At 42.6% G+C, this 17643-nt stretch overlaps 1 protein-coding gene across 5 annotated transcripts in view; it reads left to right on the top strand.

Moving 5' to 3' along the window:
• Positions 1-17643, top strand: part of LOC113028358 (adenosine kinase) — a 128421-nt gene that overhangs the window by 77732 nt on the left and 33046 nt on the right. For 4 of the 5 annotated variants that reach the window (XM_026178562.2, XM_026178563.2, XM_026178564.2 and 1 more), the window contains one exon: positions 10281-10451. The exons of the other annotated variant lie outside the window; for it this stretch is intronic. In XM_026178562.2, the coding sequence (XP_026034347.1) occupies positions 10281-10451 (171 nt within the window). The remainder of the gene's footprint in view (positions 1-10280; positions 10452-17643) is intronic. 5 annotated transcript variants of the gene reach the window in all.

Below are 17643 nucleotides of genomic sequence, written 5' to 3'. Positions count from 1 at the left end.
GTGAGGTCACCCAGCTACTTTTCAGTCTCCGACAGCAATGCATCTACCAGGCAACCATGATTTTTCATTGCAGATGGAAGTTTGTTGTCCTGTTGTTTACCACAGTGTGACTGAGCCATTAGAAGAGTCACAGGTTTTGGCTTTTCCACATCAGCCCTGAAGTTGGCCACTTGCTTAAAGTCTTAATAAAAGTGCAAAAAGTGCAGAAATCACTTGAGTTTAAAGAATAAATGTTGAAATATTTTTTGAAATGTCAATAAAATTACTGGAAATCATCTAAAATTTGACGCTTTAGGAAATATGTTCTCTAGACAGGATTTTTATTTGCTTCTCCTCCAGCTTCCAACTTACTCTGCTCATTTTGAATAACTCTGATTTGTTTATTAGGCAAAAACTGTTCAAAAAGGTAGGCTGGAAGCTGTTGGTGTTTTTCTCACGGGGTCATCATATCACAGTTTCAATTAGATGTTTTTTTTTCTTCATTTTTTTTAGTTTTTTAAGCAGCCATGAATAATTAAAAGCTCTTTTTTCCCACCACATGTTCTCCTGGTGCTAAGCACACAGTCAGAAGTTATTATTAGACTGAATTTAAGCGGCCCTGTGTCCTCAGCTCTGAGCAGTGGGCACTGAGCTCCTGCATTGAGTTTGACAGCCTTCACACAATATTGTGCAAGGGCGCTCCCTTAGCTTCTCATGCTGGTTAAATGTAATATGGCAGATGGATAGTATTTGCAGGGAGAGCGGGGGTCTCACCCTCTCTCTCACTCAGTTTTTTTTCTTCTTTTCGTCGTCTCTTGCCAGTACCTCAGACATTTCAAGAGGGAGAAATATGTATCAAATTAACTCTTAGCAATGGGGCCTCCAAGCTCCCTGCCCTTGTCTTTTCAGCAATCAGAGCTTTGTTATTTTAGTCTTTCAACCAAAACCAAACTGGATTCAATGGCTTCAGCAATTACCTGTAATTTTCCAACCTGGTGCGCTAGCTTTCACTGGACTCTGAACAGTGAAAGATTGTCTCCTCGGTTCTTCGTTTTTTTTGTGTTCGAGTTAAGTGCACTAATTCATTTACATCCACAAGAGTGGTACATTTGGAAATGTTCACTTCCCGGCAGCAGGAATGTCTGTGGAGATTTAGTTTCTGTCTGTGCACAACCTCCGAGTCACTGAAACTGGAAACCCCTGCGCAGTGTCGACGCTCAGACACTGAACCTCAGCTTTATACATCTGACCCATATATTAATACGTCCTTTCAAGCCCCTTCAGAAGAGACAACTCTGGAGCCCCAACATCTGTTTTCAGATGGCAGACCTTTATCCCATTTTTCCATCGACCCCCACTAACTCTCTTTTCCATTCCCCGTCCTGTTCTCGAGTCGCGAAAGAAACTACAGGAGCCCAACTTTCATGTGTGTTTTTGTGTGAGCCAGAGTGATGTTTCCTCTTCAGAGGTACTGGAGGAGAGAGAAACTGTTCACACTAAAATGCTAATTAAGTGCAGTGTGGCAGACAAGGACACTTGAGAGTGTATGCATTAGCAAATTTTAACTCCCTGCAAACCAAACAGTTTGTTCTGGGCTAATCTCCCAATGATGGAGGCAAGAACAACAGTGGGAACCAGAGAGGGTAAAATATATAGACTTGCTATGCAAGTGGAAGTGAGAGACAGAGGAGCTCGGTTCTCTCTTTCATCACATAGACAGCGCAGCTTTAACAGAGGGAAGCGTCTCTCCTGCCATATTTTTTGCCTTCGTATAGGTGCCATATGGTATCTGTAAGGGAGAGTCATTTTGTGCTATGCAGTGAATTATTCTGTGGATTAGTACTGGCATTTAAATGCTCTTGGCTTTAAATCTTGTCTGTTTTAGATCTTAAGTACATTCCTTGGCATCCTGCTCCCCTGCTCAAGTTGGCCTTTTCCCCTGGCCAACACATTTTTGAAACTGCAGAGCTTAACGGGAGAGCAAAAGGCAGCCATCTGAAGAGACCCTGAAGCTGATCTTGAATTACTTTTAGTGAGATACCGCTTGTATCAAACCAATTGTTCCAGTGTTGTGATGCCAGCGAACCTTAACCTAAACTTGAGGTTAAAACCTCCTCTTTCTTCTTTTTTTTAGCTACTACCTTAGTCTTTGCTGCCTCTGATGGTTATACAGGCTTGTGGTGTGACACACCCTCCCGTCAGATGTTGGCTTTATTGTGTGATGAAGATGACCGAGTATATTTGGTTCTGACCTTCTAGCTTCTAGCATCTCTATATTTCACAAATACCTCAAGAGACCTGTTTAACATCAGGGAAAAATATCCACCAGTTTAAAAATTGAGTAATATTTAAACCAGAGAAAATGTTTTAGGAATAAATCCTGCAGGAGTCAGTAAGCGATGTCTCTGCCCAGTTGTTAAGACCAGCATTCGTGGCACATTTATGTTGCCCCGGGGATGCCGGCTGACATGATAGCCCCCTTTTCCTCATCTCCAAGCGTCCTTTAGAGAGACGGGCCCTCCCTTCTGTTTCCAGTACAGTTGGCCTCCCTCCAGCCTCCCTCAGAAGAAGTGAATGAATTCCTAGATGTCTGATAAGCTTCACCAGAACATGATTCTTAATGGAAGAGAAGAAGAAGAGGCAGATGCTATCAGCGCGCCTGAATTGCCTCGCAGTCAGATCAAACATCCTAAAAGGGCGGTGAATGCTCAATCATGTTGTGAGGTTGTTACACATTTATCTTCTCTGTTGGTTTAATTGAACTTGTTTCCAAATGAAACCAACTGGCCGTTTCAATGCAAACAAAACATCATTAGCATTGTGAAAATCCCAGTTGTTTTGTAGCGCTCATTTTCCTTTGAAATGAAAAGCCTTAAATTAGCTCTTTTCATCCTTGTAATTTTTTCCCCCTCCACTCAAGGCACTTTGTGACACCATTAATCACTTACCTCTGTTTATTTGTCATCATTCTTTCTCCTGTCTATTGAGCCAGAGCCTAACACAGATTCACCCACAGCTCCACTACCCCACAGCACAGTAGGTGTGAAAGGCCTTGTTTGTCCCCCGTGTGTTTGTGTGTAAAACAGCACGACCTTCACGATCGGGGAGTAAAATATATCTCGCGACACTAGCGTAGCATGCCAGAGGTGTCTTGATGGAGATGGAGTCATACTGAGCTAATGAAGCTCCAAACCTCAGCTATCGATCCACCTCGCAACGGTGCTTTACAGAGATAACAGAGGAGGAGAGCACTGTGTGGCATCACGGGCGCTCTGATCTGTGTGACATCTAATTCTGTGTAATGAACCCTGTGCACCAGAGAGCGTGATGGGGGGGGCTGTCTATGATAATGACAGGGATAGCATGGCCTGGGAGTCTTTTGAAACACTGGAGGTTAGCTTGCAGGGCTTTGCTATGAAAAAGGTTATGTATCGCTAGAGTAAATGCCAAAAAATGTTTTTTAAAAATTGAAATCGTGCTGCTGTGTCTGATTTCATGCAGGTCTTAGTCGAATGCTGCAGTCTTGTAGCTGCTCTTAGTTGTCAAATGTCTCTCCTGCTCTACACTTTAACTCCATTCTTGTCTACTCTTTACATTTGGCAGCTCAAAGAGGAATCTCAGGTTTTTATTCTGATGGCACGATAGACTTTTTGTGTGATTGAAGCTTTTCTTTACTTGAATTGAGGGTCTCAAGTCACATTAGGCCGCCCTCTGCTGAAACTAGGAAAAAAGAAAAGCATGTGAAACCGCTGCTCGTGTTTGGGTAATAGATAGAAATCGAGCAGCAAGATCACAAACTGTGAGCAGTGTATCAGAGCGATGATGTGGTTTGTAGTCGGCTAGTGTGACATTGTGCTAAACAGGGTGAAGGCACACAGCTAGAATAATGATTTGTATTTTCAAGCACAGCGCACAAGTTCTTCTGTTGGCCACAAAGGGTCGCAGTGGGGGAAAAAATATAGAAGTTCATGCGATGACTGTATTTGCAAACAACTGCTTTTGAGATCTAGCCATAGCCTGGGTGGACCATGTGACCACCACTTCCAAAGAGATGTGCAACGAGCAATCACGTCAGCGATTCCCTGGCAACTTCCAATTGCTTGGGAACAATACATATTGCCCAACTGGTTGGCCAGAACAATGACTGTTCCCAGAGGGAACTGCACTGAAAACTACCTTGTGATTGCATTGGCTGCCCGATAGAGAGGTATTATTCGTCACTCCAGGGAACACTTCTCCACTGCTTTAGAGTCCAGTGGCAGCATGCTTTGCACCACTGCATCCAACACTTAAATTGCATTTGGGGATGTAAGGCTTGGATGCAGCTGCCCAGCCATGAAGCCCATTCCATGAAGCTCTCTATGCATTGTTCTTGAGCTAATCTGAAGACCACGTGAAGTGTGGAGGTCTGTAGTGACTGACTCTGCAGAAAGCTGGCGAACTCAGCATCTGCTGACCCCACTCTGTGATGTTACATGGCCTACCACTGCATGGCTGAATTGCTGTTGTTCCCAGTCACTTCCACTTAGTTACAGTACAACTAACAGCTCACTGTTGTGGCCCATTGAAGTGATTGAATCACCTGAATCCAGTGATTTGGATGGGTGAGCGTATACTCTTGGCAATGGAGTGTATGTTCTATTTAATATTGGTCCACCACTTCCTGAGGGACATATGTGTTTACACCAGCAGCTAGTTGCTAATATTGTTTCTCTGCCATTTGTTGCTTGGCAGTCAAAATATCATAACAGCTGCCTGCTGTACCTGGAAAATTTAACTTTGGCCTTTTAAGTGAAGCTAAACTGTGAAGTGGTGGGATAAAAGATGTAACAAAGATCTCTAGGGCAGCAGGCGACAGCAATGTTAGCATTTCTTTGTGTTTATCACTACAAGAAACCTTTTACACATTGGATATGCTCATTTCATACATATGGAAATATTGAGAAAATCCTCTACAAATCTGTGATTAGTGGTTTTATAAATAAAACTAAGATCTGGAGATTTGATTAAATTTAGCGCAATTGCCATGGACGTAATTACTCTTTTCACTGAGGTGGTGATAGTTTAAATTCTTTCCATCATTCTTGAGTAATAGGAAGTGTCAAATAAAACCTTCACGACACACTACTTTGAACACTCCCCCTTATTCCTGCAGAATTAAATTAGACCTAAAAAAAAAGAAGCTTTTTCTTTTCCATGACCACCTCTGCTGCTGGCGCAAATGAAAATGCCCTTCCCAAAATAGATCATTTTTACCCTTCAGATGTCCACTTTTATTTTAAGCCCAGTGACACCATGCCATCCATCACACCCAGCTTTTCAGATGTGAGCAGCCCCAGGGAAAACACTGATACAATGCAGAGGAAGTGTGATAGCGTGCTGCTGCTGCTGCTGGTTAGGACCTCTATGGTTAGATTACCACTAATTTCATCTCAGAGTAGCATTTAGACATTTTCTTTCTCTGCCTAAAGTGTAAGTCATTCCTCTTTTTAGCGTAAACATTGAAAATGGATGCTGTGCCTTTCCAGCTCTTCCCTCAAATTACCACTTGACATGGCCAAACATCGCTCTGCATTATTGTCTGCCAGGAAAATGCATTTCTGAAGGCTTTATTGAATGTTGTGCCTGGGTGGAATTTGTACGAAGTGTACCCAGCACTTTGATCATCTTGACCTGGAAATGTGATCGTCACCCCACTTCACAGAGCTCTCTGACACCTGGGAAACTAGATCTGGTATTCGTGATACACGATCTGCGTCGCAGTGTTAAAGACTTAACTTCTCCCGTTGCGTAGTCAGCACAGACTACTGATGATAACTGGAATTTTGCATGCCTCAAAGTCTGACTTTTTCTCCCCGCAAGCCACAAGATTGGTGTGTCGTTTGGAAGAAACGACCTACATGGTTTTTATGAGCAGGATTCCTGCAATATAATGTACACTATATAATATTTTAAGTGGATTTTTGTTCTTCAAAGCTGAGTTTTTTGACAGATGTTAAAAGACTACATAAAAACTCTTTATTTTCCTTTGCTTTACTTTATTATAGTTTATGTTGGACTGTTTTGCAGGGTTCCTGTAGTTTGGAGCGGAGTTAGATCATCTATCTGTCTGTGTGTCTATCATTTAATTCCTTTTTTCAGGAGGGTGGTCTGATGTATTTTCCATTCACTCTCTATCTGACTGATCTTTTCAGAGCCACTTGTTCTTATTTTTGAGCTAGAGAAGCTTTTAAGAGCCATAGTTTAAAATAACCCTTAATTATCTTATACTGATCCTCAGCTTAACTTTGTTAAAGCCAATCTCTCTTTAAGCCATCTTTCTTCTGATTGGCTGCCCCTCGTAAATAGGAGGTTTGAATAACAATAGGAGGAAGGGGCTACTGTGTTCCAAGCTAAATCGCATGCTTAAGACTAAGGATGCTACAGCTCTTTGAAGAGTGAGTTTGGTAGTCAAGAGTGGAAAATAAAGCCTCCACAGATTGAGCTTTTAATTCACAAGGATTGCTTTACATGCCCATGCATAAAACAAATATCACAAAAAGGGGTCATTTTAGCCTATTGCTAAATGGTTGCAAGGCATGCATATATCAGCTTTTGTGTGTATAAATGAGATGTTATTGCATTGAAATGAAAAATTATATGTTTTTAGAACGTTTTAGGTACAGAAATGCAAAAAAAGTGAGTCATTTTCGCCCATTGCTAGGTGGTGGCTAGGCAGATCAGAACCTGCAAGGACCCTAGGATCTACCTGTGTGTGCATGTAACAGTAATATCAGAATCAGAATCAGAATGGGTTTATTGCCAGATGTTGAGGTTTACAACATTAGGAAATTGCTGCGGTGCTTCAGTGCAGACAATAAGAATTAAGGTGCTATGTAGAGAGAAAGATATGTGCATGAGATATACATGAGATATATACATGAGAATAAGAATTATGAGTGCTACATAGAAAGATATATACATGAGTGCAGGTGGTGATCAGTGCCAGACATGAAATGATGCAGTGACACAGCGTAGGGTCATGTGTTAGTGGCGGGGACAGTCATGTGGTTATTGTTCATGTGTCCAACAGCAGAGGGGAAGAAACTGTTCTTGTGGCGAGAGGTTCTGGTGCGAATGGACCGGAGCCTCCTGCCTGAGGGGAGCAGGTCAAACAGACTGTGTCCAGGGTGAGAAGGGTCAGCTGAGATCCGGGCTGCACGCCGCAGTGTCCTGGAGGTGTACAGGTCCTGCAGAGATGGGAGTCTGCAGCCAATCACCTTCTCAGCAGAGCGCACAACACGCTGCAGTCTCTGTTTGTCCCTGATAGTGGCTCCAGCGTACCACACGGTGATGGAGGAGGTGAGGATGGACTCGATGATTGCAGTGTAGAATTGCATCATCGTCCGTGTTGGCAGGTTGAATTTCTTCAGCTGCCTCAGGAAGTACATCCTCTGCTGGGCTTTCTTGATGACGGAGGTGATGGTGGGCTCCCACTTCAGGTCTTGGGTGATGGTGGTACCCAGGAAGCGGAATGAGTCCACAGAGGTGATGGGGGTGTCAGTCAGGATGATGGGGGGGAGTGGGGCTGTGTGCTTCCTGAAGTCCACAATAATCTCCACTGTCTTCTGGGCATTCAGCACCAGGTTGTTGTGGCTGCACCAAGACACCAGACGTTCAACCTCCCTCCTGTAGGCAGACTCATCCCCGTCAGAGATGAGCCCAATGACGGTGGTGTCATCTGCGAACTTGATTAGCTTGACAGACTGGTGGGTGGAGGTGCAGCAGTTGGTGTACAGGGAGAAGAGCAGAGGAGAAAGAACACAGCCCTGAGGGGAGCCGGTGCTGATGGTCCGGGAGTCCGAGACATTCTTTCCCAGCCTCACGTGCTGCTTCCTGTCCGTCAGGAAGTCAGTGATCCACCGGCAGATGGGATCAGGCACATTCATCTGGGAAAGCTTGCCTCGGAGATGGTCTGGAAGGATGGTGTTGAAGGCAGAGCTGAAGTCCACAAACAGGATCCTGGCGTAGGTTCCTGGGGAGTCCAGATGCTGCAGGATGAAGTGTAGGGCCATGTTGATGGCGTCGTCTACAGACCTGTTGGCTCTATATGCAAACTGCAGGGGGTCCAGGAGGGGGGCCGTGAGGGTCTTGAGATGGGAGAGAACTAGGCGCTCAAATGACTTCATGACCACAGATGTCAGAGCCACGGGTCTGTAGTCATTTAGTCCAGTGATCCTAGGTTTCTTGGGGACAGGGATTATGGTAGAGGACTTGAAGCAGGCAGGCACATGACATGCCTGCAGTGAGGAGTTGAAGATATATACTGTTACCCAAAGTAATAAATAATTTACATAAACATTACACTTTTTACCAGACTAGTATACTAATAGGTTCAAGGTTCAAGGTTCTTTATTATTTGTCACATGCATAGTTATACAAGTATAACACACAGTGAAATGTAGCCTGACACGCTCCTCCTAATAGCTTTTTCTCAGAAATAAAAATGGCTATGCAGACACCCAGTTAAACAAAGTTCATACCAGTAGTCACCCTTCACCCTTTAGTGAAGGCTTCTTTCTCCTCCTGGCTGTCATCATCTCGATGTGTCCCTGTCACCTATTCTTCCTCCTATGTGTTTGTTTACATTCACATACTGAGGTGCTGTTCATAGCCCATGAAACATCTCTTCTCTGAAACATCCTAACCAGATGTCTGTTAGGAAAACTGTATAGCATTAATAACATATTAATAAACATATCGTGCTAATTAGACAATTAACATAATGCATTGAGGTTAAAGTTTATCCAAAGCACCAAAATGGACTTGAAGGTTTAATAAGTATAAATTGTTTTTTTTAGTATTTCAAGCTTATAATCCACTCAAACATCACTTAATCTGCTGCATTTCTGAGCAGTTTAATGCAATAGCACTGGCAGTGGTACTGAGGTTAGAAGTAAATTACACAGAGCCAGTGTGTGATTAGAGAAGCTGGCTTTTAAAGTTCACCACCCCTCGGGATATTTGATCGAGCCACGGGCCTTTGATCAGCGTTAACATTACGGTAACCATGACAGTTTATTTTCAACTACCAAAAAAGACCATTTGTGTCAGAAAACAATCTCCCCTTCCTCTGACACATTGGCACACCGCAAAAGAAAAATGTCAGGGTCAGTGATGGGCCATTAGCCCAGAGTGAGTTCTTTTTGTGCCGGCGGACCCATTGAAAACACCTTTTTAGTCTTCGACAGATGGTACTGTGACCCAGCAACCACAGGATGACCTGAGCCTCAACCTGAAGACTTTTTTCCCCCGAGAAAAACACCCGCAGGATGTACAAGCTCATCAGAGGAACAAAAATGTCTGGCCAGAGAGCAGAATGACACATGAATGCATAATAAAAAAAATTCACCTCAGCACGGCTGCATTGTAATGCCTTGTACATTTGATTGACTACACAGTCTCCCTCTATTCACTGGTATTATACCCTGTTCTTTTTCATAGAGGTCGCTCCTCTATTGCTGCAAATGTCATAGTGCTTTAATGAGAACTGCACTGTAGTCTACAATGGAAGCTTTTCAGCAAGATTAAATGTATCAATGAGCTGAAACTTGCCCCCCCCCCTCCTTCTCCCCTTTGCCCCTATTGTGACACAGTGGTTTTACAGAGCAGCTTGTTGCTGAAAAACAAGGTTAAGAAGATCAGTATCAAAGGAGGAGTGTTTTTGTGTGGCTTGCAGGAGAGTCTCGCTTCAGGTTTCCACCTGAAACACAAAGGTGTTTTCTTACCTGATTTGTATTCATTCACACAATGAGTGGGCCTGCCTCTCTTCTTTCCAAGTAAGGAGAGTCCAGACAAGACTTTTGTTCGCCCTATCATCGGATATGTGCATGTTGCTTCCTCCAGTACAAGCCTTGGAGCTCAGCCACAGGCTTTGTCCTGGATGGATTTTTTCCTGTCCTTTTTCCTCTTCTTTGTTGCTCCGCTTATGTTCTAAGAAACCATTTCAGATAAGTGTTTGAGCACTGCAGTTTCTTTTTTTCCTTTTCCTGCCCTTTGGCTGCTATGTTATTTCAAGATTATCAAGCCATGTCACCCTAAAACTACCTCGTCAGAATCCAAAACCTACAAATTAGCTGTTGGAAGTGTTTCAGTTCACAGGAGCCCGTTACAGTTCAGTCATTTCTGGGCCTATGTACCGTTGTCAAAACACTGATAATTCTGCCTGTGCGCAGGCACTGTACAGATTAATTTGTTTGATTTAGCTGATGTCAGTCAAACCCACGAAATTATAATGTAGTAAATATTTTCTCTTGTTTCAGGGTTTTTTCCTCACTGTGTCCCCGGAGTCGATCGTCAAGGTGGCAAGACACGCTTCCGATAAGAACAAAATTTTTTGCATGAACCTCTCGGCACCATTCATCAGCCAATTCTTTAAAGAGCCCTTGATGAAGGTTATGCCTTATGTCGACATCTTGTTCGGCAACGAGACGGTAAGTGAAACGAGACGTGCATTCAAGCCTCTTTAGGACAGATATTTCCAGCTTATTATATTTGTTTTTGCAAATTTTACAATTGAAATTGACAAATTCTTATATTTGGCTTTGAGACAAGCTGATTTAGCTGCTTTTCCCTCTTCCTTTCTTTTGATTGGCTGCACTTTGCAAACAAGAGATGTGAACAGCAGGTTTACAAGTGCACAGCTGCTGCTCCTGAATGAGATTTCCATAGTAAGGATGTCCCTCTTCTCTTTGACGTCATACATGGGGAGTATGTAGAGCAGTCTGAAGCCTGAGATTTCGGTTCACAGACGTTACCTGAATAAATGCTGACCTCATAAGGTGGCACTTTAGCCAGGTTTAATATGGTCACCATTGTAACAGTATGTATGACAGCTTGGATTACCTCCAAATCCTTCAATGTGACCTCAAATCAACAGCTAGGTGGCAATCAGATTTTCCAAAAGGACAATGATCCCAAACTGAAATGGATAAAGCAGGCTAACATTAACCATCTGGAATTGGCTTCCACACGCCTTGACCTCAACCCTATTGAAAATTTGTGGACTATGCTTAAAACTTAGGTCCAAACCAAGAAACCAACCAATTTAGAGGAACTTGAGCAGTGAAATATCTAGCCAGAATTAAGCCAGAAGCTTGTTGAGGGTCAGCAAAAGCATCTGGTTGAGGTTCAGTTTGCTAAGGAAGATTCAACCAAATATTAGTAGGGGTATATATTTGAGCCTGTATGTATAATTTTACCTTGTGCAACAATTTCTTGTTTTTTAGTCGATAAAATGTGAAATCATTCCGCTTTATGCATAGTCACGCTAACATTGCGCATTTAGCCTTTTTGTCTCACCACAGCGTGTGTCAGATTTAGTACAGTAGCATTGAATGAACAAAAACTGAAGCATAATACTCTTGATATAGATATTATACATAAACTACCTATGTTCTTAAACACTCAGATATGAAAGTGTGGAGATATCAATCATTTATTTACTTAAGCCTTTTTTTCTGCTTAAACAGTTTAGTGTTATTCAATGAACTATAACACCTGTTTATCGCACTTCTGTGTTTTCTCTCGCTGGGGGTTCGTCCTGTCTGAGTGCTTCATATGTCGCCATGTTTAAAGTAAAATCAAAGGGCTGTGTCCGACCTTTGATTCCACTTATTGCTCTCCTCAGTATCCATTTAACGTCTCACTTCTCGCTCACTATTAAGAGATGAATAAAACCGAGCGCGTTAATCAATCATCTCACTTGCGTCACCATTCCATCCCAGTTGATCTATCGATTTTTCTCCGCTTTGTGGAAGCGAGTAGGTGATTTGAGGTCAAGCTGTGGTCACAGAGTGTGCTGCTGCTGGGAAGTATCCTCTAACAGAGCAGACGAGCTTAACTCTGAGGACAAACTGCACCTTTGGGGGCAGGCGCAAAGCAGAGGGAAGTGGAGTGGATGTTCACTGGGCTGAACTTGCCTCCCCACTGCTAAAGTTACTAAACAGAGCCCCGTCTTCAGGTTAGAGATGGGGTCTGCAGACCGGGACAGAGCTGGAAGAAACTGCTCAGCATTTGAGGATTTATTGCCATTGCTGACTTCAGCTTTTTTCCCCTCTTTTCCATTCCCAACATAAGACCTCCCTTTTACATATGCACCTCTCTCTCTCTCTCTTGCTTCCTAATTGCTGTGAGGAACGATTCTGTCTCCTTAAACCGTGCTGTACATTTTGCAAGCGTTATGTATTTTCTAGTGGGTGGTACTGTAACTGTTTGTTTAAGAAGTTTGCTCACACCTCCAGTCATTACGATTTCATGACTCCGGATAATTGCAATGTATGTTTGTTGAAGTAGATTATCTTTCGGAGACTCTGTCAGGGCTCGCTTTCTGAAATTGAACCTGGCTAAGAACACCAAAATAAGAGTTTCAGTGAAAAGAAACAGAGGGCTGATTAACTGCTCAGCCGCCTCAAGCAGTGAGATCTTCAAGGGTCTGTATAGGACTAATGCCTGTCCAGAGTGTTTTGACTCCTTTTGGCTCCCCCACCCCCTCACCTCTGTATTGGCTGCTGGGAGGGGGGAATGACTGCTCATACAGTCGAGCCCCAGACCTCCCATTGTGCACAAGCCAGACAAGGTTGCCGGTCATGCAGTGGTGCATGGTGAGTGACAGGCAACAGAGCCGCCTCGCCCACGCTTGCCCCTTCCAGCCCCCCCGGCCGTCCTCTCGCCCCAGCTTCCACCCCCCAATGTGATGGATAACCCTCAGCCCGCGATGCTTTCATAACAAGTCAGTGACAGTCAGGATCATGCAGGCTGACTCCTATAGCCTTGCAGAATGTGCCATAAGGGAAGGCTAATGTGTCTGCTTGTCTCTGCCTTCCTCTCCCACACTTACTGAGTCACGATACAGAGCTAGTCTCACTTGGGGAAAAAAATGTTTAAAGCAGCTGTAAGATCTCATGTTTTGAAAATGACATGTAATAAATTTGAGCGAGATCGTTTTTGATTGCCACCTTATTTTTCCACGACTGGGAACTTATTTCAGCCAGATCACAACTCACGTTTAATCATTTTTAAATTCCCAAACAGTTTTGCAACACGGCAGACTTCAAAACATGTCAATAGCCTCTGTTTCTTCTCTTGTTTTGTTTTTTCTCTCCTGCCAGCTTCTGATGTTGAAATGTGTCTGTGTTTGAGTCTACCCTGGGTAATTCTGCTATAACTCGATCCTGCTGGTACTTGTTTTAAACCTGGCATCAGCAGGCCCTGCCTGCTCTATCGGCAGCCTCGTGCTTATATAACAGTCTCCCATCCATCCTGTAATTACTGCCTTTTTGGGGCATAGTGTAGTGTCTGTTCCTTCACTGCTGAGGGGAGGTGGAGGAGGAGGAGGAGGGGGGCAGTGCGGTTTCTGCGTTGGCAGGACCTCGGAGGTGGTGCCGGCAGAGGCGCATAGACATCAGACGCTACTTCTCTTAATTGGCAAACATGTCGTGTGATAACCTGGGAACAGCACCGGCCTAATTGAGTCCTCCTGTGCTGTCCTCCTCTGACTACCTGACATGGAACCCAGGGCATTACATTTCCCTCCATTTAATGGCCGCAGTTAATTAGGCCCGAATGAGGGAATCATTACCGCTGGAAAAACCACATGCCAGTGGATTCGCCGATAAAATTAGCCACAATTTGCTTTTGCTATTTGAGCATGAGAGATAAACCACACAATGGGGGGGGAGGGAGGACTGGACCATTACTGGTGGATTTGTATTGTGGCATTTTAGGCATATCATAGACAAATGGAACGATTAATCAAGGCTGAATTATTCACCCTAACTGATATTTCTTTTAGCCAGGATTCACAGCTTTCTCAATTTAGATCAGTCCGTGTGCTTCGGCTTCTCTTTCCCCTGTCAGAATGTTTTAAAAATGCGCTTCCTTAATAAAACAGTGCTGCAGATGATGTGCTTAGTTTTTTGCCCCACAGCCAGTACCGAACAACCTCCTCACTTCTCAGCCATTAACATTATATACCACCCCCATACAGGAGCTCTGCATGCTTTCCATTGCTGTCCAATGCATTCTGCACCTCCACACTCAGAGGGAGCTTATTTATATGGGTCCCAGCCCCGTCTTCCAAACGAGAGACAGCCATTGTAATTGAATACTCAATAGGTGAGCCATTTAACAAAAGTGGAAATGGCGTTCGGCTATGTATTAATGTGCTTCGCCGAGGCAAAAGGAGCCATCATCATTTCAATGTTCAAGCTGTTTTAAAAGAGCATTTAGCCTGCCATCTCTCCAGGCCATGAGAGCAAAATGACACGGATTTCTTCCTCCTCTGTACTTTGTGCGAATGTTCCTCGCCTAATATTTTGTATGGTTATCTTGCTTATTTTCCCATCCATCCTTCAGCACCTCTCAGTGATCTATAGGTGGAGGGATACAAGCAACTCCACAGAAGGTTATTGTCATGAAAAGCCCCTCAGGTCTTTTGGCTCTCAGCCCTATTTTTCTCCATCTACATGCATTGTGCGTATTTGTGTGTGCATGGGGTGGAAGGGGGGATCTCTAATGATTTTTCCAGGACAGACTAAAGTAGATGTACAAGTGTGTATGTGTGTATGTATATATATATATATATATATATATATATAGTGAGTGTGTGTGTGTGTGTGTGTGTGTGTGTGTGTGTGTGTGTGTCTGTCTGTCAATGTGTGAATGGAAAAAAAAAGGGTGGCAGAGGAGATACATGGGCAATACGGCGTCATTTCTTAACATCTCTCTAGATTCGTCATCTGGCTTTGTTTGTTTGATAGACTGCTTGGAAGCCTTATCTCTGTGGTGAGACCCGTGGCTGTTTATCACCTCAGTGACGTATGCGGGACTGTGGAAGTACGTGCTCTCTGCTGTCAGTATGTGTAGGTGATGGCAAGTTCACTAAAGGGCCCTTAGGGTATTGATGGGTGTTTTTTTTGCACAAAAAAAGAGGAAAAAGAAAAAAAAGAATAGGAAAAAGAGTTTCCCCTTGACAGCTCACCCACAGCAGACTCGAGATGTGCTTCTCAACGGTAGCTTGGGGAAAATATGCCGTCTACTGCCTAAAACAAAGAGATGCGAGAGTCAGATTAGCGTGTTACTGAAACAGCTTTCCTTTTAGGCTCTTCTCTCTCTCCTCTCCTGTCAGAGCTGTCTGCAGAGAACGAGGGTGGTGGTGGTGGGGGGAGAACATGAGACATTAACCTCTATGTGTTTATTCACAAGGCCCCACAGGCCAACTGGGAGGATGAACACAGAACCATCTCTAAAGCCGGCGAAGCGGAACAATCACAATGTGTCATTGGAGGAAAAGACATGAAGTATTAGCTGCCGCTCTCCTTTGTGTCTTTCACAACTGAATTTTAATTTAATGTGCTATTTCTGTGATGAGTCACATGCCTTTCGTTCAGCGCCAGAGTACATTGACCCTCAGTGTGACGTACAGTCAGTGAGTTGTATGATGAGTCATAGCCGCATTAGCTGTGATGATTGGCTAAATGCAAAGGCTGCCTTGCTTTTATTTTTGCTCTTTTTACTTATTTCTTTTCTCTTTTTCTTTTCCTGAATACTACCTCATACATCCGCCCTCCCCAAGACCCAAGACAATTGAAATCAATTGTTTTCTTTTTCTTCTTCTTCTCTCACTACTATAATCACTATTACATGCAGCTGGGGATAAGAAATCACATTAAACATTCTTGGATTTAAAAAAAATATGTAAACGTTGGCACTGTTGAATTTCCTTAATTGTCGTGTGTACTTTGCTTTAATTGCATCAGTCATTTCCTCCTGAGTCTCATGTTTCATCAGGTTACATAAATGCTAGATGTTCATTTCACACTGACAGCGGATTAAAGTAGATCTTTTGTTTAATATATATATATATATATATATATATATATATATATATATATCTCACATACCAAATTTTGGAACTATTGGAAGTTCAGTCATGAAATTACAGCCACAGTATTTTGCTTATGGAGCCAGATGTGTGCTTCGTGCATGAGCTACCTACATCCTTGACTTTTTTTCATATCGAATGTAGCTTCAGATATGGATGAAAAAAAATCTTTTCACATATTTTGAGAGGTTTTATTTATTTTAAAGTTTAAGCTTCCACTGTTCAAAAATCATTTATTTTGTGCAATATCCAGCTATTGGAGAAAAAAAAAAGAAAAATGACAAAGTAAAAAAAATATTTATAAAAAAAGATTTATTTCTTTGTGGAAGCTGAAATGTATTTATTTTTTTAAAGTATGTGTTCATTTTTGTTGTTAAATTGGGTGAAATTTGACATTCTCATTCTGAGGCCATCGTCACAAACTTTTTTCTGTCAGATTAAACTACTGATGGCCTTGAGAGGGCACAAATCCCCACATGAATTAGTTTTACAGCAAAAGGATAAATAATACTCATCCAAAGACATGCATGTTAGGTTAACTGGTGATTTTCGATCAATTATCGCTGTGGATGTCATCAAAAATGGAGAATCTTTGTGTTCTCTGGAGTCCAGGGTGTAACCTGTCTCTCGTCCTCTGGGATAGTCTCCAGATGTAAAAGTGTGTGGATATGTTTCATTTTTTAGAAATGTCATGAATTGCTAGATAAGGACCCAAATGTAGACACAAGAGACTGACTGAATAAAAGTTGATATTATATGTCAGATGATGAAAAGTCCAAAATAAGAGAATAAGTAGAAGGAGTGAGGTTAAAAGAAGATGAGACAGCAGGGAAGACAGCACTATTTATACACATGAGCGCAATTAGGAGATGTGGACACAGTAGCGTAACGCGACACAGGTGACAATAATCAAAGCCAGTCAAGCAGATGGGGGAAGTAAAACTAGAAACAAGACACTTGCGACAAGAAACTGTCAAAATAAAACAGGAACTAAGAACCAAAACTAATTGGAAAAATGCAGAAACATAAATTAACTTAACATAAGAGAGCTGAAACAGGAGGACCAAATGATGCTTTCAAGACGGGAAACACTGAGGGAAAAACACTCCTGAAACTAACACTGACCTATAACAAAAATTAAAGATTTACAAAAAGCTCACTAAACAAGACTGCAACAAACTGATAATAACCTTGACCAAGTGCACAGGCTTAAAGGTTAGGCATTTGTAATCAGACCCTAAAATCTCTATCTGCATCTTATAATGTAGATTGTTAAAAACTACAAAGTTGACTTCCACCTCTGTAAAAGTGTCTCTAACTACATAAATAATTCAAGCATGGCTCTTTTTTTTGGAATTTTACATCATATTGATCCACCGTCCTCTGGAATAAACGGAACGAAATAAAAAGGGGGAAAAAAGGAAGTTAAAAGAAACTGAATGGAATAGCCCGAAAGTAAATGCCAAAAGTATAACTGGAGCTTAAATCTCAGTGGTATAACAAACACTGCAGCAAAGGCGTGCATGAGGTGTATAGCCAACTTTACACTGGGAACCTCTGGATTAGATCATCATTAGGCAATCTGCCTGAATACAGTCATCCAGTTCAACAGCATGAAAGCACGAAAAAATGAACTGATGAGCATTTCAGATGTTTATCCGTTAGATATAAAAACATTTCTAACCCATTTGATTGCAACGTGAGCAGAATGAATCGCTAATGTCAGTTGTTCACAAATATTT

Source organism: Astatotilapia calliptera, chromosome 8, assembly GCF_964374335.1.
Source record: "Astatotilapia calliptera chromosome 8, fAstCal68.1, whole genome shotgun sequence".
Classification (NCBI taxonomy): domain Eukaryota; kingdom Metazoa; phylum Chordata; class Actinopteri; order Cichliformes; family Cichlidae; genus Astatotilapia; species Astatotilapia calliptera.
Note: the sequence above shows the minus strand (reverse complement) of the source record. Positions and strands in the feature narration are given on the sequence as shown.